This window comes from Pongo pygmaeus, chromosome 1 (genome assembly GCF_028885625.2).
Source record: "Pongo pygmaeus isolate AG05252 chromosome 1, NHGRI_mPonPyg2-v2.0_pri, whole genome shotgun sequence".
In the NCBI taxonomy this organism is placed as follows: Eukaryota; Metazoa; Chordata; class Mammalia; order Primates; family Hominidae; genus Pongo; species Pongo pygmaeus.
Window position 1 is genome coordinate 42,250,944 of NC_072373.2, and position 24,654 is coordinate 42,275,597.

At 37.2% G+C, this 24,654-nt stretch overlaps 1 protein-coding gene across 1 annotated transcript in view; it reads right to left on the reverse strand.

Annotated features, from left to right (window-relative positions):
• Positions 1–6,126: 6,126 nt before the first annotated feature.
• LOC129030072 (zona pellucida sperm-binding protein 3 receptor-like) overlaps positions 6,127–24,654 on the reverse strand; it is a 38,520-nt gene continuing 19,992 nt past the window's right edge. Inside the window, exons 3-13 of the mRNA XM_054474964.1 lie at positions 23,703–23,882; positions 23,048–23,144; positions 18,795–18,880; positions 18,433–18,627; positions 16,708–16,890; positions 16,568–16,570; positions 15,168–15,368; positions 11,660–11,860; positions 8,651–8,818; positions 7,470–7,645; positions 6,127–6,523 (exon numbers count right to left, since the gene is read on the reverse strand). Of these exons, the coding sequence (XP_054330939.1) occupies positions 6,275–6,523; positions 7,470–7,645; positions 8,651–8,818; positions 11,660–11,860; positions 15,168–15,368; positions 16,568–16,570; positions 16,708–16,890; positions 18,433–18,627; positions 18,795–18,880; positions 23,048–23,144; positions 23,703–23,882 (1,739 nt within the window). The 3' untranslated portion in view covers positions 6,127–6,274. The remainder of the gene's footprint in view (positions 6,524–7,469; positions 7,646–8,650; positions 8,819–11,659; positions 11,861–15,167; positions 15,369–16,567; positions 16,571–16,707; positions 16,891–18,432; positions 18,628–18,794; positions 18,881–23,047; positions 23,145–23,702; positions 23,883–24,654) is intronic.

Sequence of the window (24,654 nt, forward strand, 5' to 3'; positions counted from 1 at the left end):
TTTGATCGCATCGGCTCCTGAGGCTTCTGCATTCTTCACATAGTTCTCGAGCCTTGGTTTTCAGCTCCATCAGCTCCTTTAAGCACTTCTCTGTATTGGTTATTCTAGTTATACATTCTTCTAAATTTTTTTCAAAGTTTTCAACTTCTTTGCCTTTGGTTTGAATATCCTCCCGTAGCTCGGAGTAATTTGATCGTCTGAAGCCTTCTCTCAGCTCATCAAAGTCATTCTCCATCCAGCTTTGTTCCATTGCTGGTGAGGAACTGCGTTCCTTTGGAGGAGGAGAGGCACTCTGCTTTTTAGAGTTTCCAGTTTTTCTGCTCTGTTTTTTCCCCATCTTTGTGGTTTTATCTACTTTTGGTCTTTGATGATGGTGATGTACAGATGGGTTTTTGGTGTGGATGTCCTTTCTGTTTGTTTTCCTTCTAACAGACAGGACCCTCAGCTGCAGGTCTGTTGGAGTACCTGGCCGGCCATGTGAGGTGTCAGTCTGCCCCTGCTGGGGAGTGCCTCCCAGTTAGGCTGCTCGGGGGTCAGGGGTCAGGGACCCACTTGAGGAGGCAGTCTGCCCGTTCTCAGATCTCCAGGTGCGTTCTGGGAAAACCACTGTTCTCCTCAAAGCTGTCAGACAGGGACATTTAAGTCTGCAGAGGTTACTGCTGTCTTTTTGTTTGTCTGTGCCCTGCCCCCAGAGGTGGAGCCTACAGAGGCAGGCAGGCCTCCTTGAGCTGTGGTGGGCTCCACCCAGTTCAAGCTTCCCAGCTGCTTTGTTTACCTAAGCGAGCCTGGGCAATGGTGGGCGCCCCTCCCCCAGCCTCACTGCCGCCTTGCTGTTTGATCTCAGACTGCTGTGCTAGCAATCAGCGAGACTCCGTGGGCGTAGGACCCTCTGAGCCAGGTGTGGGCTATAATCTCCTGGTGTGCCGTTTCCTAAGCCCGTTGGAAAAGCACAGTATTCGGGTGGGAGTGGCCCGATTTTCCAGGTGCCGTCTGTCACCCCTGGAAAGGGAACTCCCTGACCCCTTGTGCTTCCCGAGTGAGGCAATGCCTTGCCCCTGCTTCGGCTGGTGCACGGTGTGCTCACCCACTGACCTGCGCCCACTGTCTGGCACTCCCTAGTGAGATGAACATGGTACCTCAGATGGAAATGCAGAAATCACCTGTCTTCTGCGTCGCTCACCCTGGGAGCTGTAGACCGGAGCTGTTCCTATTCGGCCATCTTCAAAAGAGGTCATTTAAATAGTTAAGTAGAATATTGTTTTTAAGAAACAGCTTCTGCTTATTAAACATGTTCCAAACTTTTACATAAATTATTGCATTTAATTTCTTAAAGCAAACCTATAACATGGATATTAGTAGACATATTTTATAGAGGAAACTTATTCAGAAAGGCTGAGTATACTTTTCTAAATCTTTCTCATCAGTGGCAAAATCAGATTCTGAATCCAAATCTGATTCAAATCCCAAGCTCTTTTCACTATGTCAAACTAATTGCATTGAATGAAATCAGACTAAGCTGTTTTGTGTGGAACTCTATGCCTATCACTTAAGAGAGTATGCCTAAGGACTTTCTGCTTTTACTATGGTGGAAAAGACTCTGAACTGCCCGTTTTATCAGGAGACCAAATCTCATATAACCTACTAAGAATCATGTGGCTTAGTCATGAGACTGTGACCCAGGCCTTCATCTCCACATATGTTTAAAGAAGATCTTGGAATTAGAATGGTCTCTATGATATTTCCAGTACAGAAATTTTAAGCTCGTGCAGTAATGGAAAAAAAAAGTGCCAAAAAATAGGAATTTATTGTCTTAAATAAAGGACAAGAAAAGCAGAAATTGGGTTGACAATAATGAGGTGTAAAACCTACTCCTCGTAGCTCAACTCACCATGAAATAATCATGTTAACACCTGTATCAGTCCATTTTCATGCTGCTGATAATACCAGACATTGGGTAATTTATAAAGAAAAAGAGATTTAATGGACTCCCAGTTCCATGTGGCTGGGGGGGACCTCACAATCATGGCAGAAGGTGAAAGTCACATCTTACATGGCAGCAGGCAAGAGAGAAATGAAAACCAAACAAAAGGAGTTTCCCCTTATAAAACTATCAGCTCTCATGAGACTTGTTTACTACCATGAGAATAGTATGGGGGAAACCACCCCTATGATTCAATTATCTCCCACCAGGTCCCTCCCACAACACATGGAAACTACAGAAAGCTACAATTCAAGATGAGATTTGGGTGGGGACACAGCCAAACCATATCAACCCCTATTGAATGAACAAAATATGTGAATGTAAAAGAACTTGCCTTAGCCCACCAAGATGCAGTCCTTGAGAAGAACTTTATGAAATTTATGAGATCCTAGAATACACCATTAAAGGAATAAGGATGTAAAAATGGGAGAGAAGAAAATAAATACAGTTTACATTGGCGAGCAAGTTACCTTTGTGGGGAACTGAAGCTAAACCCCTTAAGGAACCTCAGGTAGAGAGTGTAGAACATGCCTCAGAGATTGCCTACCTGTGGATTAAGAAAGCTGGCATTTATATCTACCAACATCCATCTTGGTACCATATCCGAGAGAGGCCAGCCAATCACTTGGCTTCCCATCATGGAAGATACAGTGATTTGCCTCTGCAGCAGTAGATTCTTGAATGGATTTGGATTTATCATCCCTATGGCAAGGCTTCTTGCAGCCATACCATCTGCGGACTTACTAACTGCTTTATTCACTGTTATGGGAGGACATACATTATTGCTTCTGATCAAGGAATTCACTTGATGATGAAATAATATAAGTCAATGAAATGATGTTCCTGAGATTCACTGGTCCTATGTGGTATTCCATCACAGAAGCAGCTGACATTATGAAAGAATGCAATGGTCTATTGAATGCCCAAGAAGCTAAGAAAGAATGCCTTATGAACTTGGAGTATAGACCTATAGCATATGGTTTCTTTTCTTTTCTTTTCTTTTCTTTTCTTTTCTTTTCTTTTCTTTTCTTTCTTTTCTTTTCTTTTCTTTTCTTTCTTTTCTTTTCTTTTCTTTTCTTTTCTTTTCAGACAGAGTCTTGCTCTGTCACCCAGGCTGGAGTGCAGTGGCACAATCTCAGCTCACTGCAACTTCCACCTCCCAAGTTCAAGTGAGTCTCATGCCTCAGCCTCCTGAGTAGCTAGGATTACAGGCATGCACCACCATCCCTAGCTAATTTTTGTATTTGTAGTAGAGATGGGATTTCACCACGTTGGCCAGACTCGTCTTGAACTCCAGGCCTCAAGAGATCCACCCACCTTGGCCTCCCAAAGTGCTGGGATTACAGGCGTGGGATACTATACCCAGCCAGGATACAATATATTTCCTAAAATAGTAGTTGATAGTTTGAGCTATTCTGAAGTGGCCAGACTAGTAAACCAAAGGGCAGATATCACATAAAGACAGAGATGCCTGAGGAGTCCCAGCTGTTCTAGCCCTCAGCTTGTTAAGTCTTCCCAGCTCAGATACCAGACACGTGAGTAAGGAAATCTTTAGATGATTCCAGCTCCCAGTCTATGAGACACCTCTACTGATGCTAAGTAGAGCAAAGTCATCCTCCACAAAGTTCTGCCCAGACTGCAGATTTATGAACAAAGTAAATGCTACCATTTTAAGCCACTAAGTAAGTTTTGGGGTAATTTATTATGCAGCAACAAATAGCATTACAGCATCCTCCACATTAACAGAAAAAATGTTTTTGATAACTTCACTAGGTGCAGAAAACATACTTGATAAAATTCAACAACAATTTATGATAAAAATGGAAACCTCTTAGAAAATTAGGAATGAAAAGAAACTTTCTCAATCAGACAAGATCGGGCATGTTCAGGGTGGTATGGCCATAGACATACTACATAACAGTGAGCCATTAAAAGTTTTTCTCTTGAGATCAATAAGAAGACGTGAACCATTGCTATATTCACTTCCACTGTACATTGCAATGTACACTTCCATTGTACATTGAATTGCAGGTCCCATTCATGGGAATAGAATGTTAGCTGAGTGAATAGATAGATAGGCAGGCAGGCGGATAGATAGATAGATAGATAGATAGATAAATGGTAGGAGTGGGAAGGAACGTAAACTGTTATTTCTCACAGGTGACGTAATTAGGAACTTTAAAAAGCCAAAGACATATCAAAAATTAATTAGAATTAGCTAATTATCAAATAAAATATCAACAATTAAAAACAATTACCTACTGTCCAAAAATTATATAAAAAGATTTTTTTATAAATGTAAAACTTAAAATGCCAGGTGCCTAGAGGTAAGTTCAATGAGAGATGTATAAGAGCTCTTCACTGAAAGCTAGAGATAAATAAAAGATATAAATAAATGTAGGAAAATACCATGTTTATGGATTAGAAGGCACAATGTTGTATAGATATCAATTCCTCCCAAATTCATACATCAATAAAATGCATTCTAATAAAAATTTCAAAAGAATTTTGGTGAAAATTGACAAGCTGATTTTAAAATTCGTTTAAGTGCAAAGGAGCAAAGTTTTCAATGTAATCTAAAGAGGAGGTGGAGGAGGAATAGGAGAAGGACCCACATTGCCAGATATTAAGGCTCATTATGAAGCTGTAGTAAAGAAGACATTGTGGTATTGGTGTAAGATAGCCAAATAGACCAAGGGCTAACAACTGTGAGTCAAGAACAAACGCCAAATATGCATAGCTAATTGGCTTATGACAAAGTGACACTACAGAGCAATGGGAGAAAGGATGGTCTTTTAAATAAATTTTACCAGATTAATTGTATATCCATATGGAAAAAAATGAATCTTGGTCCTTTACCTTACACCATAGCAGTTATGGGTAGATCATAGTTCTAAGTGTGAAAGTAAAATTCTAAATATCTTAAAAGAAAACATGGGCAAAGATTTGGGGGTAGGCATAGATTTCTTAAATGGTGTACAAAACACTAATCAAAAGAGAAGCACTTGATATATTGTACTACATTAAAATTAGGAATTTATGTTTATAAAACACATAACTTTATAAAAGTAAAAAAAGCCAGGCCATAGATCAGGAAAAAGACATTTGCAATACATATCTCACAAAGGACTTTTGTCCAGAATATATTAAAAACTCCTACAACTAAATTAGAACTAGGTAAATTATCCAATAGAAAAATGAGTAAATAACTTGAACTAGAACTTCACAGAAAAGGAATATCTAAATGGTCAATAAACATATGAAAAGTAATTCAACCCCACTAATCACTGGGGAACAACAAATTTAAAGCACAATGTGATACCCAAAAGAATTTCTCAAAAAGAAAAAAAAAAGAACAATTAACAATAGTAAGTGTTCCATGTTCTGCAGGAGTGTGTTTTGGTATAACAGCTTTGGAAAACTGAACAAACACATACACACACCTTACAAGCCAGCAAGCCCATCCTCAGGTATATGCGGAGAAAAAAATGTCAATGTTCAGCAAAAGGCATTTACAAAAATATTTGTAGCAGCACTATTCATGATAGCCAAAAAACTAAAACTAACCCAAATGTTCATCAACAATAGGATAGATAAGTTAATTGTGATATATTCATACACTGGTGGAATACTAAATAGAAATGAAAATAAATGAACCTCAACTATGTATAACATGGATGAATCTCACAAATATAATATTTAAAGGAAAAAAATAACATGTATGAAAGAATGCATAATGGATGATTCCATTTCTATAAAGTTGAGCAACATGCAAGCCCAATCTGTTAAAAGTGCTGTTAAAAGTGAGAAGAGTGGAATTCTGTGCGGGGGTAAAGCGATGAGTTACTAATGGACAGGGGCCATCAAACAGACAATGGTTTTGTCTGTAATGTTACAGAAAATCCTTTGAGTTTTGTATCCTTTTCTGTAGGTTAAGGGTAGGCACATGCGGGATTCAGAGTAAAGGCATTCAGATAAAGATTATGGTATGAACATGGTTTGAATTTCCTGGCTTCCATTCTTTCTGAGGTACGAAAAAGGTGAGGCAAAGTTAATTACAGAAACTTTAGGCAGTGGATTTGTGTACTGGAGTGTGTCATATTTATGCGACATATTGACCAAGATGACAACACAAACTGATATTTGGTAAATAATTATTTAATTAACCAGCACTTCAAGTCCAGGAAAGTAGACATTTGAGCTACAAAAGGCTAGATTACCAATAATTACACATTTTCTCTAGCAGTAATGAGAAAGTTCTCCTAGCCCAGACACTTATTAGAGTGATGGTGCTTAAGGAAGAGTAGGGTTGATGAATGAAGATTCTGTACGTTGATTTGAAGGGAAAAATAAGTCCTTCATTTCCTCTTTTTCAGAAAATTTCTGATGGGTGTTCATCAATTTGTCTCTCTCTTTTTCAAGTTGTTTAATCTCCAGAGACAGCTTATACACCTCCAGGGCCACTTTCACATCCTCTGGGCTTGGGAGACACTGCATGAGTTTTCTGCCTGTGAGGACTTGCTCACAACCTTCAGGTGCCTCCTAAAAGTGATTTAAAGAAATGAGTAGGGGATGGGAGTACATTCTTTTTTTTTTTTTTTATACTTTAAGTTCTAGGGTACATGTGCACAACGTGCAGGTTTGTTACATATGTATACATGTGCCGTGTTCGTGAGCTGCACCCATTAACTCGTCATTTACATTAGGTATATCTCCTAATGCTATCCCTCCCCCCTCCCCCCACCCCACAACAGGCTCCGGTGTGTGATGTTCCCCTTCCTGTGTCCAAGTGTTATTGTTCAATTCCCACCTATGAGTGAGAACATGCGGTGTTTTGTTTTTTGTCCTTGCAATAGTTTGCTAAGAATGATTCCTCACGGATCTAGAACTAGAAATACCATTTGACCCAGCCATCCCATTACCGGGTATATACCCAAAGGAATATAAATCATGCTGCTATAAAGATGGGAGTACATTCCGAGAGTCATTACTGGCAAAAGGGAGATTGACCTGAGGAACAAATAGGAAATCGGGAGAGACAGTGCATCCTAGCAAGTGTTCACATGCAAGCCAAGCCCAGATCTGTCCTTGAGCAGCAACCAAGCAGGTTGAAGCCAAAAAGATGCAGGGCTCCAAAGGAGATGCAAAGCACGTCCACAAGGACAACTGAGGGATGGTTCTGAGGACCAACCAGAAATAGAACAAATGCACAACCTTTATTGTAGAAAATGTAGAGCTAGGGGTCAGGACATCTGGGTCAATAGACTCTCAAGTCTAGAGATTTGGGCTCTAGACACAGAGCAGGAAAATGTGTCTCTCTTGGCTTATCACCATGCAAGTTTGGTGGTAATTGTGCTAATTGTGGTAAGTTACTTATGCTTCCTGACAAAAGTCAGATCTCCTCATTGCTAACTGGGACACAACCTTGGGAGAGGCCACTATTTTTAGGGATTGGTAGCACAGAACTTCCTTGAATTGTGCCACTTACCCACTCACACCTGGGCACTTCTGGGTACCAGGTTCTCTTCTCTGAGCAAGTGATACTTTTGAGACCAACCACACCATAGCCAGAATCACATTCAATGGTAACATTTTCAGGCTCAACATACTGATCCTTATCCACAGACAGCCTTCCATTCACTATTTCTGGTTTCAGACACAGAGCTGTAATGAAAATGTATTTTTGATCACATTGTTTCTCAAAAAAAGTCATCATAACAGCACTGGATAATAAAAAGGATATAAAATTATATTCACAATTATATTCTGGTCCTGCATGTTGTTCTATGCTTTTATTTTAATGATAATTATAACAGTAATAATTAGCATTTATTGAACAAGTACTATATGTCAGTCTATGTGCTAATTTTTTTACTTATCTCATTTAATCCTCACTACCAATCTATGAGTTAGATACTATTATTATCACAATTTTACCAACAAGGAAACTGAAAAGTTAAATATTTCCTCAGTATCACATAGCTTATAGGTGGTAAGAATTGGTGCTCTCAATTGCTGCATCCCACAGCCTTGATTTGTGGATTCTTGATATGTACTTTCCATTGTTCTTGCTTCATAATCTTCCTGGGTTAAACGGAGCCAGTGGTGATTATTAGCAGAATGATGAAAGCTCTAAGCACAATCAAGAGACAGAGCCTTACTTGATTCGTCTTGTTTCTACAGCAGGTTTACCAACAGTACCACCATCAGGTAATCAAAAGTGGAAATGTAAATATCATGGGGAGATGGTGACCATCATGAAGTTTTTGTGGAGATTTCCAACACTTCATAATTTGGGAATTAACACTTGAGATTCCTCTTTCTTGAGTAGTTGAAATTAACTCAGGATTCTCATGAAAACTAGAGCCACAAAGGTATTCTCAGGTAAAAGATACTGTCTCAACATATTCTGGAAAGACACATAAGAACCTGGTAGTAGTGGTTCTCTCTGAACATAGGGCAAGCTATGCTTTTGGAAGACTGGAGTAGGAAGTAAAGTTCATTTTCAATATACCTGTCAATTACTTTTTAAAATATATCAGGCATAATTTAAATAGTATGAATAAATAAATAAAGACAAAATTTATGCTGCCTTTGATTAATAGGAAACATTGCTATTAATATTTTCTAATTCTATCTTCTATGGATTATGAGTTGAGTTGGAGTTACCTTTACATTGAGGAGGTGCATGTTGCCAGTGAAAAGACTTGCAGTAGATTGTAGCAAATCCAGCCAAAACATATCCTTCATCACATTCATATGTAGCCTCAGGATAAGGAGTTATTAAAATAACTTTCTTATAGTGTCCATGGGCAATACTGGGAGGGTAACTGCAAACTTGGATGATGAGAGAGAGAGAAGAGCATGAACTCATAGTTTCAGATTAATCTCCCCAAATCTGAGTGATCTGTAGGAGATTCAAATGTTCCCATCCAAATCCTTTTTCCATAGGGTAACTTGACACAACTCAACATTTCTACTGCTTTCAGGCTGAGAACCTAGAGAAAAGCTTGATGTGAATGAAAGCAACTCTTGGGTTGAGAGAATTCTCCATTTTATAGGACTTTTCTTGGTTTTTGTTTACATGATCACTAAAATATTTCACTGCTTAGGGAAATTAAATGAGCTTTGGTACGAAAGCATGAATTCAACCACAGAGAGTCATATTAAATGAAAATCATTCTCAATAGAAGTCAGGCTAAGTAAAGGAATAGTTGTAAAGGCCCTGAATAACTGCAGGATCCCCAAACAATCTGGTCCATAACTACAACACCATAAGAACATAATTACCATATCTTACAATTTAAACAATGATTTCAGTGTTGACATAAGTAATATCAAATGATGGGGTAGTCACACTAGAAGGGAACTTTCAAGTTTCAGGAACTTTTGAATGAAAAATTGCAACAAATTTAGAGCCCTGAGAATGTCAAAGGAAGTCCTGTGTTGAAGGATGATTGCCTCCGAAGATTAAAACTAAGTGACAGGGATTTTAAAATGCTCCATTTTCTAAAAATAAAATAATCAGCATCTTTAACAACCATGGACATATGAAAAAATAAAAATACCTCTATTGGCCTTTTTCATAGATCCTTCAAATTCATCTAGCACTATTTTTTTTTTTTTTTTTTTTGAGATGGAGTCTCACTCTTTTGCCCAGGCTGGAGTGAAGTGGAACAGTCTTGGCTCACTGCAACCTCTGCCTCCCAAGTTAAAGCAATTCTCGTGCCTCAGCCTCCCAAGTAGCTGCGATTACAGGCATGTGCCACCACACCTGGCTAATTTTTGTATTTTTAGTAGAGACGGGGTTTCACCACGTTGGCCAGGTTGGTCTTGAACCTCTGACCTCAGGTGATCCGCCCACCTCAGTCTCCCAAAGTGCCGGGATTACAGGCGTGAGCCACCGCTCTCGGCCCCATCTAGCACTATTTCTGTTTGACCAAACTAGTCAACTCCTCCTTCCCTAAACTTGTTATGTAAATTTCCACTTCTATATATTCATATTTCCTCCTGGGACTCCCCTTTATTAGCATCCGCTTACCTTCTTTTTTTTATTTTTTTATTATTATACTTTAAGTTTTAGGGTACATGTGCACAACGTGCAGGTTTGTTACATATGTATACATGTGCCATGTTGGTGTGCTGCACCCATTAACTCGTCATTTAACATTAGGTATATCTCCTAATGCTATCCCTCCCCCCTCCCCCCACCCCACAACAGTCCCCAGTGTGTGATGTTCCCCTTCCTGTGTCCATGTGTTCTCATTGTTCAATTCCCACCTATGAGTGAGAACATGCGGTGTTTGGTTTTTTGTCCTTGTGATAGTTTGCTGAGAATGATGGTTTCCAGTTCCATCCATGTCCCTACAAAGGACATGAACTCTAATTGTTATCTCAAGTCCCACTTCTCCATGAAACTTTGTTTGATTATTCCAATACACAATGTCTGTTCTTTCTTTTTATAACACTTGTTAGCAGTAGATTACTTAAGATTAATAGGGTTTAATTAATGGGACATAAACAAATCGAGTGGTGCAAAGGATATATTGTAACAAATGTTTTGTACCCATGCCATGTCCCTTTGGACTTCTGACTACAGTCGCAGATGAAATATATAATTTTACACAAGCTCAGATTTACGCTGATGATGTTCTACGGAAAGCATTCAATGTGAATCTGTCAGTCTCACTTTGGAGCCTCCTTTGCAGCTGAAAGAGCACAGTTGCAATTGAGGCTCAGTTACTGACTAAATTACTGAAGCGGTTACTGCCCCTTAGGGCAACCCTAAACCAATGAGCAACAGAAAGTATTGGATAAATGTCCCAGTCTCCCATCCTTCAGACAGATAATGATGAAAGGCATTCCTTACACTTCTCTGTGGTCCCAAAGAATTGAGCCCCTGCTGCTTATAATAGTCACCTTTGCTGATTCCCCTTGTCTCTCTCTCATCCCTCGCTCCTACCTCCTAGAATCACCTCCAAAATAAACTACTGGCTCCCAAGTCATTTTCTCAAGCTTTGCTTTTAGAGAAACCCACAAACTATAGTACCGAGTAATCACCATCGTGTTGATGTGAAGAGTCTTTCATAATGAAGATACTTCCATAATAATAACATTTTCAGTGTCTTATCCTGATAAGAGACAGATGTTTATCACCTTAGATGCTTATTTCTTCTCCTTCATGGTATTTCAACAGAGAGGTGGTTCAGTAGGTCTGAGTTAAAGCAAGGAAAGAAAAGGCTGACACTGTCAGCCACTAGGCTTCAAGGCTCTCCCTAACAGATCACTTCTTCAACCTGGAGCTTCCATTGTTACACAATATGTAAATCATGTTTTCTCCCTTGACTTATAAATATGGAGCATTGTGAGGTAGTGTCCCTCTTTACTAAAACATCAGCATACATGCAGGAAAATGACAAAATGAGACTGAAAGACTTCATCAATTCTACTTTTTTCTCTTACAAGAAAATTTCTCCTGTAAGTTTGTCTTCCAACATATTTTGTTCTATAGCTGCCTTGCATGGTGCTAGTGATGTGTATCTGTGATCCTTTTTGCACAATGCTTCTTGCAGGAACAACCTCTAATTCAGTTAAAGTACTTTGATCTTTTGTGTAACCAAGTGGAATCATTTGGGGAATCTAGGAAATGATTATGACAGGTTCTCTCAATATTCTTACCTGGCTCACATGCTGGCATTTTAGGCTTCCATGTGCCATCTGTGTGGCATGAACTCTCCCCATCAACAGAAACAGGGTAATAGCCTTCATCACACATATATGAAACATAGTCTCCATAGGCATAGACACATCTACCAGTGAAATACCTCCTTTCATTTATGATTCTGATATTCTCCAGATCTGGTGTTGGGCAACATACCCCTGATGGATTAAAAAATGTTCAACATTACATGTCTGTATCAAAATATCTCATGTACCCCATAAATATATACACCTACTATGTACTCACAAAAATTTTTAAAAACATTTTTAAATGTTGTTCACATTTAGTAAATCATTCAGGGGGCACACCTTTGGCTGAGGACCTGATTCCACCTTATAGAAGATACTAATATCTGAAGGCAAACTCATAGAAGCAGAGAGTAGAACGGTGGGTGCCAGAGGCTGGAGGAGGGAGGGATAACAACTCCCCAGTTGTTCAACAGGTATAAAGTTTCAGTTGTGCAAGATTAATAAGTTCTAGAAATCTGCTGTACAAATAGTGCCTATAATTAGCAGTACTATATTGTACACTGAAAAACTTGTTGAAAGGGTGGATCTCATGTTAAGTGCTTTTGCCAAAATTTAAAGTGAGAAAGAGAAAGAAAGAAACAAAGAAGTTGAGGGAAGAGTTAGACCAAGCATCTTCTCCAAATTCTGCCATTGTTTGGTTGAAGTGCTATTACTTAATTTCCCTCCAACCGTGTTTCTTCATTAGAAGTCCTTAAAACGAAGTGTTGATTTTGGCAGTAATGAGCTAAGCAATTTAGATTCACCTTCTCTTTGATAACAAGTAGAAAAACATGGTGGGGAGGGGGCAGTTAATCCATGAAGAAAGAATTCAGGTGCTAAGACCTTAATTGTCTTAGTTGTTCTTTTAATGAGAAAGAAAGATACCCAATGAGGTGTACCAGGAATGTAGAGCTGCTTTTTTTATATATATCTAGAAGTATACGATAATTCTCCTCCCCCAAAATACAACTGAGTGGCTAAGAAGCTGATCAGAACTCAATGGGTGTGTGGTAGTGGGGATTGATTGCTGGTAACCCACAGCTCTTGGGAATCTTTAGAACTACACCTTGAAGTAAGAATAAACCAAAAATAGACCAACTATCTATAATAAGTATTGAAGCCCAGGCTTGTATCATTACATTCCCTGATTGGATTCGGGTCATTCAAAGCCCTTAATGCCCCTTACTACCTGCCACAAGCAAACAGGAGACCAGACAAGGTTATTAAAAAGCCAAAGAAAGCAAGACACAATACTAACAGATCTGAGAGGATCCAGAAAATGAAGTTCTAAACATTGACTTAAAAGCCACTTTGCTTTGTTATGTAGAAGGAAATAAAATACAACATTGAGAATTTTGGTAGAAAAATCAATATCAATACTATAAATCCACTACAAATGGGAATCTTGAAACTGAAAAAACAATAAAGTTAAGAATTCAACTAATAATTAATATCAGATAATACATCAATGAAGAGAGAATTGGTGAACTTAATTTATATTCATAGTAAAATACTGAGAAACAAAAAGTAAAAACACAGGTAAGATCACAGGAAATATAGAAGATTCAGTATAAAAGCTTAACACAAATGTGGCCAAAGTATCAGTAGAAGAGTGAAAATAGGGCTGAAATTATACTCAAAGAAAATACTTATTTGTAATATTGAAGTATTTGAAGTTGAAAATTTTTCCAAAATCAATGAAAGCCATCAAACCTCATATTCTAGAAATATCCTAAATCTCAAAAAAGGCTAAACACAAAGAAACCAACCTAGACATATCAGACAAAAACTGCCACAAAATAAAGACAAGAACATCTTAAAAGCAATCAGAAAAAACAGAAAACCTTCACATGATCAACAGTATGACTAATAGCAAAATTCTTGACAGAAACAATTAAAGGCAGAAGACAATGGAATGAAATATTTCACATGACCACGGAAAATAATTGCCAATATAGAATTTTATATCCAGCAAATGTATCTTCAAATATTAAGGTGAAATAAAGACACATTGAGAAAAACAAAGAGAGAAATTTATCATCAACAGGTTCTCACTAAAAGAAACTAAAGAGTATTTATGAGGCAAAAGAAAGGGATAACAGATATGACTGAAGAATCAGAAGAGAATAAAATAGTAATTATGTGAACAAATGTAAACTAATTGGATTTACTAAGTTAATAATGCAATAGTAATAATGATAATAATAATGCAGAGTTTAAGACACATTTAGAATTGAAAAATAAAATCATATAAGTCAGGCAGGATAAATCAAGTTAAAGGTTTCTAAGGCTTCTCTTTGCCTGGGAAGAGGCAAAAGTAGTAAATTATGTGTAAACATCATAAAAAGATCTAAAAGTAAGTAAATACCAGGTAAAAAAATGGAAAAAAAATTTAAAATCAATTCAAAAGAAGGGAAAAAAGGAATGTAAAACAAAAACGTATATAGCAAATAATGGTAGATATAAATTCAAATATATTAATAATTACACTAACTGTACACTGACAAGTGCTCTAATTAAATAATGAAAATTGTCAAGTAGGATTAAAATATCCAACTCTATCCTGCTTCCAAGATACACTTAAAATATACAGTTACAGAAAGTATAAAAACAAAAGACTAAAAGGATAAACCATGTAAACACTAACTCAAATAAAGATGTCAGAACTATATTAATGTAAAAGTAGAATTTTAAAGATAAAACAGTTATAGAATAGAGTCATTTTATAATGATAAAAAGTGAAATTTATCAGGAAAATATATCATTCTAAATTTGTATGCATCTAGCAATGTAGTCTCAAAATGTACAAAGCAAAAAATGATTTGAAAAAACTAAAAAGATGGCCAGGTGTGGTGGCTCACACCAGTAATCCCAGCACTTTGGGAGGCCGAGGTGAGTGAGTTTCTTGAGTCCAGGAGTTTGAGACCAGTCTGGACAACATGACAAAACCCCATCTTTACAAAAAATACAAAAATGAGCCAGGTGTGGTGGTGTACACTTGTAGTCCCACCTACTGAGTCAGGAGGATGGCTTGAGCCCGGGAAGTTAAGGCTGCATCGAGCCGAGATCATGCCACTGCATTCCAGCCTGGGTGACAGAGCAAGACCCTGTCTCAAAACAGGCAAGCAAGCAAACAAACAAAAACTCTGAAAAGATAAAAGACAAACAAAACTTTTTTAGTAACCGAGAGAACAAGTAGACAAGAAATAAATATAAATATGGAAATAGATTTGAACAAAACCATTAAAATTAGATCTAATTGATGTATATGTAACATTGCACCCAACAACTGCAAAATATGCATCTTTTCAAGTGCACACAGAACATTTATAAAAATTAACTGTATGCTATGGAGTGAAGCAAGTCTCAGCAAATTTCAAGGATTGTGCTCAACATTTTCAATATCAAAGAAGATACACACACATATATACACAAAACAAAGTTCAAGTCTTCTTACTCTCACACTCATTGGAAGATGTCCATGTCAAATTTTCCTGACAAGTCACAGTCAGAGGCTCATCTAAAACAGGTCTATAGCCAGGTTTGCATAGATATTTCAACTCAGTTCCAATTTCAAATATTTCGCGATCACTTAGGTTGTAGTCATTTCTCTCCCAGGAAGCATAGGAAATGTCCGGTAGGTCGGTGCAACCATTCACTCATAAAGAAAGCACAAGGGTGAAAGAAACGTGTTACTGGGAATGGCAGAGTGACTCATGAGCCTGTCACAAAAAAAGGGATATAACATAGTCATTCAGCAAAAAATGAGATGGTAAAGATGAAATGGGAACTCCAGAAAAAGACTCGGCAGCACCACTGCCCAATAGACTAGTGTCTATTAAGTGCATGTGTCTACTAAATGCATGTGCCACTGGAGAGGCTGTACTGAGAAGCATGCCATGGTGCAGGAAGGGGACAGTTTCTAGGTGCTGGGCCAACTCTGTAGGAGGTTAGTTTTCCTTTCACATCACTGTACTTTAGAATGGTTGGTCTTCAGGGGAAGCATTAGGATCACTAGAAAGACACAGCAAAAATTTGCTCCAAGATGAGACTGACTTTCTAATCTCATTGCCTAATGGGGAATTAAAATAAGAGGCATTCTTCTTGACATCATGACACTATCATCTGCAACTTCATTCTTTGGCCTCAAACCAAGCCCCATATAACTTTTGCAGCTGGGCCTTTTGTCTTGTATTTTTTTTTTTCTATTCAACAATATGCTAAAGGTCAGTGTGAATCAAGGAGAGGATACGTGTCTGTCAAATTGTATATTTATTGAATTTCTTTACTACACATTTTGAATGGCACCTAAGTTCATGTGATAGCAGAAGAGACTAGATAAACCACAATGTAGTGGTGGCTTCCACCTCCAATTAACTATGTGAGCTTGTGCCAGTTACTTAATCTTTCTTTTTCGGTTTTCTCATCATTAAAATTGGATAAAAAATAGCAACTTCTTGGAATAGTTGTAAATATTGAATGAGTTAATTGATGGAAAGCACTTAGAACAGTGTTTATAACATAGAAAATGCTCAGTAAATGTTGGCAATAAATCATTAATGTTATAAATGATCTGTATGTATTTACAACATGAAGGTCTCAAGACCAATATTGGCCCATAGAGCATTTCTATGCAAATTATAAAAAAGAACTGTCTTAAAGGAATCTTACTTCCATTGTTCAAAAAATTCTCATGATATATTGATTTTGTTAGACTGAAACACTTCACTATTGTCTCCTGGAAAATTTTTATAGCAAATATATAAGTCTACAATATCTATGAAGTCATTGGTCTCATGACTATATGATATATATGAAATTCTTCCAATAGCACTAAGAGATTATTAACAAAAAAACTTCCTTTTAACAAGAAAAGTATTAATTTATCTTAAAATGATTATTGGGAGTAGAGTTGGCTTGTGCCTATGAGCATGCCACACCTATGTCAGGATAATTTTAGATCCAAATATTGGAACTCCATTGTAGTCCATACTCACTGGATACGCAAGAGGGAACAGAAGGATACCACTCATTATTCGCTTCACAATAGATTAAATTGCTGCCTCTGAGGATATAACCTTCCTCACAGTTAACCACAATAGAGTCTTTGTAAGTATAGAGGGGTCCAAATCCAGAAACAAAGATTGCCTTTGGAATCTGTGGTCGACGACAGACAATTTCTAAAGAAACGTACAAAAGACATCTGAGTTATCAGAGAGAAATGGCAGTAAAGATGTGACTGTAACTGTTGGCATGGCTTCAAGGAGGGCCTGATACAAATATATATTTAATAGGCACTGAAAAAAGAAAACGTTTTGGAGATTTGTATACTTCCTGTCAGTTGCCAGAAACCTCAGCAAAATGAGGTCCCATCATGTTAATCATGTAAAGTCCTCCAACTTTCTCATCAATAAGAATGGGCAATATCTAAACCCTGAAGTCCAAATCTCAATGTCTCCAAATCCTTCCATTAAATGGCCTAATTTCCTGGATGATTTTGGTTGGGGGTCAGTGACCCATGGTAATGATATGGTGTCATGCAGAGGCAGCCAGAGTATCGGGAAATCTGTGCTGCGCTTCCATAAGCAAAGAACAAGCCGCCTTCACCCCACATCATGTTAGTCATCACGTCCTGTCAATCCTGCCATCTTAATTCCTCTATACTTCCTCAACTTCCCTCCAGGCTCACTGCTGTGGCTACAGTTGAAGCCACCTTCACTTCCTGGCTGAAAGGTTGCAACAGGTACCTATTAGTTATGTTTTGTCTCACTTCAGATTGTCCTTTTAATGTCTTCCCTTTTCCTTCATTCCAAACTCCTGAAAGTGACAGACAAATCTTTCGTAACCTGGCCCCTACTAACTTATGCAGCCTCAGCTCATGCCTTTTCCACTTCTTGCAGTCTTTTCACTATTATTCTCTCTCTCACCCCAGCACTGGCTGTATCCTGTACTGAGTCAAAACAATATGTGGTACTATGGTTTTTAGGCACTTTATTTGCAGTAAAGAATAATGTCCTAAACCAGCAAGCTTAATCATTACTGATATTGACGTAACATCTCTTCTGGCTTCCGTAGCGAGGCCAAGGGAAAGTACTTTCTTTCATTGTCTTTTATTACCTTTATTACCTGCTGGTGTTGGTGTTTTGTTTGCTCCTTAGGCATGCATGGTTGACATTATTAGTGTCCACCCATATTTCCAGTTATTGTAAAGTAAACAAAAGACAATGTTCCCCGGTTATTCTGTATTAGGCAGAAATAAGGAACTAGTCCTGGTCAAAAGGCTGTAATGACAAGTGATATATGTCACTTCCAGGTCAAAGAACTGAAGAGCCGGAGACTGACTTTCCTTGTTCTCTTCTCCCACTGAACTAATTGTGTAAGTTTTGACATGGAGGTGTCAAAGATCTAAACAATCTGAATTACCGTATAAGTGACAGATGCCCTAGGGAGTTTCCCAGGCTAGCAGTGCACTGAGAAGAAACTTGAAAAAAACTTTTACTATATAAAGGCCTTGAGATTTAGGTGTTGATTACTACTGCAGTACAGCCTATGCTATTCTGACTGATACAGCATGTAACAAGATTAGTTGAACAAATGAATGACTCCATCATTGCAGTGATTAGTTTCTCTTTGAATCATTCCATCTTCCCTAATAAATATGCCTTCCTTTTGTTTTTAAACAAATAAAAGAGATCAAAGCAGAACTCATCATTCTGACTTACTTTCACAGATAGGAGGGTTTGGGCTCCAGACACCTATTGTTTTATTCTCCACGGTGCAGGAGATGGAGGCGTTGCCTATGAGTGAGAAGTAGGGTTTGCAGCTGTAGGTGACAGAGGAGGCATATGTGTAGAATTCTTGATCTCCACCACTGTGCTTCCCGTTCCTGATGTCTGGAGGGGGCTCGCACTTGGCAACTGAGGTGAGTGAGTGAAGAGAAAGAAACACTCAGGGTACGCATTGTGTTAAATCGAAAATTCATGCAAATTCTAATGGAGGGTAAAAGAAGCAGTGAAATTTCACAGCAGTGTTATTACCTAAAGTAGTTTAGGTTTGTAGTCAGGTCAGAAAAAAAAAGTTTTACTTACACATTCTGGGAGAGGATCACTCCAGTCAACTCCTTTACCTTGGATCTGACAATGACTGGTGGTTGAGCCAATTAAGAAAAATCTAAATAAGATAGGTCAAACATTTTAGTGGAATTCATTTACTCTAGACATAAATTGTCTATGAGGTTTTGGACAAATGGGAAAAAATAAATATTGAGTACTATGCTTAGTACATGTGTGATGTAATAACCTGCACACCAAATCCTCACGACATGAGTTTACCTATATAACAAACCTGCACATGTACCCCTGAACCTAAAGTAAAAATTTTTTAAATATATATTTTTACAAACTTTCTTATCTCCTGTTTGTTCTCCTGAAAATGTATTTATCTTTCTAAAAAGTAATTTGTTTCCCATAAGTGCCTTTCTCCCTTCCTTTACTGAAATGGTATATAAGCCCCAAATTCTCATCACCCCCTTTGAGTTACTCATCACCAAGCTCTCCCACATGTATGTTGCATGAATAAACACTGTAATTTTCTCCTGTTAAAGAAAAAAAGAAACAAATTTTTATTAAATATTTTAAAATGAAAAAATAATGCTGTCTTGATTACTAATTACCATTTAGGCCAACTTACATTTTCTCATATCAAGCAAAGGTCTTATTTGTTCAGTTTTAAAATGCTCTAGCTTGTCTAAGCAACTTAAGCTCTTTCTTTATATCACATGGTACCCATCCGCAATGAATAAAAAGAGAACACAACAAGTTTTACACCTAAAATCTGAGGACTTGGCTTAAATCTTACACTCTTTCCCTAACAAGCTATAAATCAGGCAGTTCAAAACAAGTAAGTGGTTCACTTGAGTTTATTATGTAGTTTCTTTTAAATAAATGAGCAAGAGACATTACTGATGTGTACTAGTACTCTGACCTCTAATTTGAATCTTTCTTCTGGCTTCTAGAGCTTGGCTTACTCTCATAAACCTGAGAGTTCCTTAGGAACTGATAAGTTCCTAACTTCCTGATTATTATCTCATTGTTCTTGCTCTTGACAAGTCCCGGTCTTCTAGGACTTTTTGCCTTTAAAAAAAATTTACCCTGAATATCAATAATAAGTTCCTGAATAAAATATTATCAAACAGAGTCCAGGAACATTTTAAAAGAAAATTATACAATGACCAAATAGTATAGTTTTATTTCAAGAAAAAAAGGATCCTTCAAAATTAGGAAATATATTAATATAGAATAACTTGTTATGGACTGAATGTATCTGTCTCTCAAAATTTATATGTGGAAGCCCTAACCCCCTAGTGTGGCTATATTTGCATAAGGAAGTAATTAATGTTCAGAAGGATGGGGCCCTGTTCCAGTAAGATTAGAATCCTTATAAGAAAAAACACCACAAAGATCTCCCACTTGCAGTCCCTGCGCCCTCATGCTGACACCAGGAAAGGTCATGTGTGGACACAGTGAGAAGACAACCAGCCATCTGAAACCCAGGCTGGGAGCCCTCAACAGGAACCAAAACCTGCAGGACCTTGTTCTGAGACTTCTAGACTCCAGAACTGTCCCAGCCCGCGGGATTTTGATATTTTGTTATGAAAGCCTGAGCAGACTAATATATACATGATATTAATAAATCTATTAAGAAAAATAAACCATCTTCTTGATAGTCACTAAAATGGCATTTGAAAAATAATCAACAATTAGTTTTGGCCAAAAATGTTCAATGTAACAGGAATCCGTACAGATACACCTCCACTAAATTTAGGAAGAAAATGCTAGTCATTTCTGCTAGAGTCAAGAGTAAGAGAACAATAACTGGTATCAATTTTTTATTTGAGATAATTGCTAGCATAAGTATATAAGAAAAAGGAATTAGAAATACAAAAATCGGAAAAGAGAATATAACAGAATCATTGTTTTCAGATGACATAATTACATATCTGGAAATCCCAAGAAAATCCGACTGTATTAGTCCGTTTTCACACGGCTGATAAAGACATACCTGAGCCTGGGTAGTTTATAAAGAAAAAGAGGTTTAATGGACTGATGGTTCCATGTGGCGGAGGAAGCCTCAAAATCTTGGTGGAAGGGAAAAGGCATGTCTTACATGGCAGCAGGCAAGAAAGAATGAGTGCTAAGTGAAAGGGGAAACCGCTTATAAAATCATCAGATTTGGTGAGACTTAATCATCACCATGAGAACAATAACGGGGAAACCGCCCCGCCATGATTCAGTTATCTCCCACGGGGTCCCTTCCACCACACGTGGAAATTATGGGAGCTACAATTCAAAATGAGATTTAGGTGGGAACAAAGCCAAGCCATATCACCAACTGATAGACTATTATAAGTAATAAGGAAATTCAAGGCATTAGCTGAGATATGAGATTAATATATAGAAATAAGTAGTTTCCATATATACGAATAAAAATTGTTAGGAGATATAATGGAAGAAAAGACACCATTTGCAATCTCAAAAATAAGACAAAAATAAAATAAGATAGTAGAGACTAAACATAAGAATTGAAAAATGTAAATGGGGAAAACTTTAAAACAGTCCTGAAACACACACACACAGCCACACACACATAGACAACTAGGACAAATGGAAAGTCTTGGCTGGCAAGATGCAACATCATAAAATGTCTATTCTCTTAAAGTTCATTTAAAAGCTTAATACAATTGATTAAAAGTAAAAATCAACCAGTTTAAAAGTTCATATAGAAATATAAACAAGCAAACATAGGAAAACTATAAAAACAGAACAGTCAGGCGGATACCTCTAAGTGATGTTGCACACTAAAAATTCAAGAGAAAGGAACTGGTTGTGTGAATATACAGAAGGACTAAAAGCATTGAATAGAACATCTAAAGAAGACTAATATACACTGAATAATTAAATACGTATTTTTAAAAGATGTTCTCTCACATGGATTAGATGTAGACTTATTAATAAATGATGCCAAGACAATGTGAAGGCCATCTAGAGAAAGATATGGATTCTTTCTGTATTTTTTTAATATTTGCATGTGAACCTATACTTACCTCAAAATAAAAAGTTTTTCACCCCTGAGAGGTCTGAAAAAAATAAAAAACTTAAAAAATACTATACAGAGATTTTATTTTCTCTTTTTAATAGGCAAAAAATTCAAAAATAGTAAATCACAGAGGTAAAGACACAGGCATTTGTTTATATTACAAAATTTTACAGTTTATGAACAGCAATTTGGCAATATTTAGCAAAATTTCAAAGCATCTTCTCTTTGATCCAACAATCCCACTTCTGGGAATTTGTCCTACAAACATCTCTCTATATTAATAGATATAACATAACATATATAAAAAGTATGCATCAGGACATTGTATGTAACAGGAAAAGATTGGAAACACACAAAAATCCATCAGTAGGAATCATTAAATAAACTATGATAAGCTACGATACATGCATTAGAAAACTATATGGCTATAAACATACATATACACACAGAGAGAGAGAATGAGGACACACTTGGTGCATGAATGTCAAAGATCTCTAGTACATATTTGTCTTAGTTATTTCTGGTTGCTATAACAAAATGCCATAGACTGGATGGCTTAAACAACAGAAATTTATTTCTCACAGTGCTGGAAGCTAGGAAGTCTGAGATCAGGGTACCAACATAGTTAGGTTCTGGTGAGGGCCTGCTTCCTGGTTTGCAGATGGTTTGCCTTCCTGCTGTGTCCTCACATGGCAGAGAGAGAGAGAGAAAGATAGACAGAGAGAGAGAGAGAGAGAGAGAGAGAGAGAGAAAGCTCTCTCACGTCTTTTTATAAGGACACTAATCCCCACATGAGGACTCCGCTCCCATGACCTAATTAGCTCCCAAAGGCCCCATCTCCAAATACCATCACATTGGGGATTCAGATATGAATTTTGAGGGAATACCAAGAAAATTCAGTCCATAGCAATGTTGTAAGTGAAAAAAACAAAAGCAAGGTTAGAAACGATGTATACAGTCAGGTATCTTCTGTATAATAAAGGGGGAAAAGTATTGACAAAAATACTTGTACTCACTTGTATTTATAGAAGTAAACACTAAAGGGATAAATCTGAAACTAATCAATGTCATTTTCTGTCAGAGGGCAGAGAGAAATGGGATGAATGAGGATGGGGTGGAAGTGAGAATTATTGATGTATACCTTTTTATTCCACTTTTATTTTTGAAACATATAAATGCATTAACTCCTTATAAAAATTAATTGAAAAGGAAATTATTGCTTCTAGGTTGCCTTATACTCACCCCTCTGAGCAGCTGAATTCTATGGTTGAACCAAGGAGAAGATCTTTTTTAACTTCCACTATCCCATTGATTAATTCTGGATTTCTACATTGTTTCTCTAGGAGGAAAATTAAAATAATGACTCATGATTCCAATTACTCACAAAATAGAACATTAGGGGAAAAAAAGTCTGGTTCACTAACTTTAACTCCTGCTTCCAGATAGACCTAGAGATATTTTTCAATGCTTATTTCTTATTCTGACTCATTAATATTTTGCTTTGAGAAAAAAATACATGTAAACATATATCTCATTTTTCTGACACATTTTAAGAAGAGAAAAAAAAACTTCACTTAGTTTCATTTGCTCAGTTAGACCACTGTGATAATGCTGGATGTATTCATTGACCAGTTGTCCATAAAAATGTATGCTCTCGAAAATATATGATCTTCATCACAGGGAAACAGAAGGAAAAGGGAAGCAGATGCTATATTCTAACTGTTCAAAAAATATGTCCAAGTGTATTCCCAACTGATTTCTTCTAAATACTATAGGTGATGTTAATTTTGAACTGTTTTGATCGAAGATTTTCATATGAATTAAGTAATTCATTAAGTTCCTAAAGAACTTTCTGGGAAAAAAAGTAAAGGTGAGAAAAATAAATGTTGATACTTACTTGCACAAAAGATGCTATAGTTCCACGAGCCTTTGGCATCACAAATCAGTCGACTTGAATTGATTTTACCATACCCAGGGTGGCAGGTGTACTTCAGAGTAGTTCCAGTTTTGAATTCAGTATCATACAACGGATTTATTGGAGAAGCAAATGGTAATTTGGGTGGAGGACCACAGTCACCTGCACACACAAAAAAATGGCAAGGAACATCAACAGTTATATCTTGGGACACAATGTCTCGATGTCCTAGTACTAAGTTTTCTAGAGCAGAGACCATGATTTTCTCTTTCATCATAACCCCTATTATGTCATTGTTCAATGAGCGCAGTAAGTGATCAATAATACATATTTGTTGAGTAATGATAATGACAACAATAATGAGTAAACACAGAAAAATTCCACCTGTCTTTGACTGTATAAGTGCTAATTTATTAGAAAGTGAATGAATAGACTTGATTTTCGTCATTCTATCAGATTGCCCACATCTGTCTGCTCAGAATATAGGTAGCTATGCCATGCCATATGACTCTACCTCCTGCCTTAGCAGAAACATATTTTCTACTAATAATAGCATTATGCAAGATTAGTTGCCTCAGTCAAGGATGAGGAGGCATTTCATTTATGTCCTTTTGGACCTTTTAGATTTAGAATAAATGGCCTGTTAAAAAATAAAATATTTTTCAAAAGCATCACAAGGTGGAGAATCATTAAACCCTTGAAAAATAAAATCTTAATTCTACTTCCCTGGCAAGAATTAAACAAAGTACTGAGTGGCCTTCCAAATGCCCCAGAAGAATTATACCGACCCCCTCTACATTCTAAATAACCACACAGGCAGTGAGAGTTCATGGCCGGGCTGGCAGATAATATGCATTTATTACAAGTCATGATTGCTTCAATGTTAAGTTGTTCAGAGTTTCCTGGAGAGAAAAATTCTAAAAGGGAGCATCAG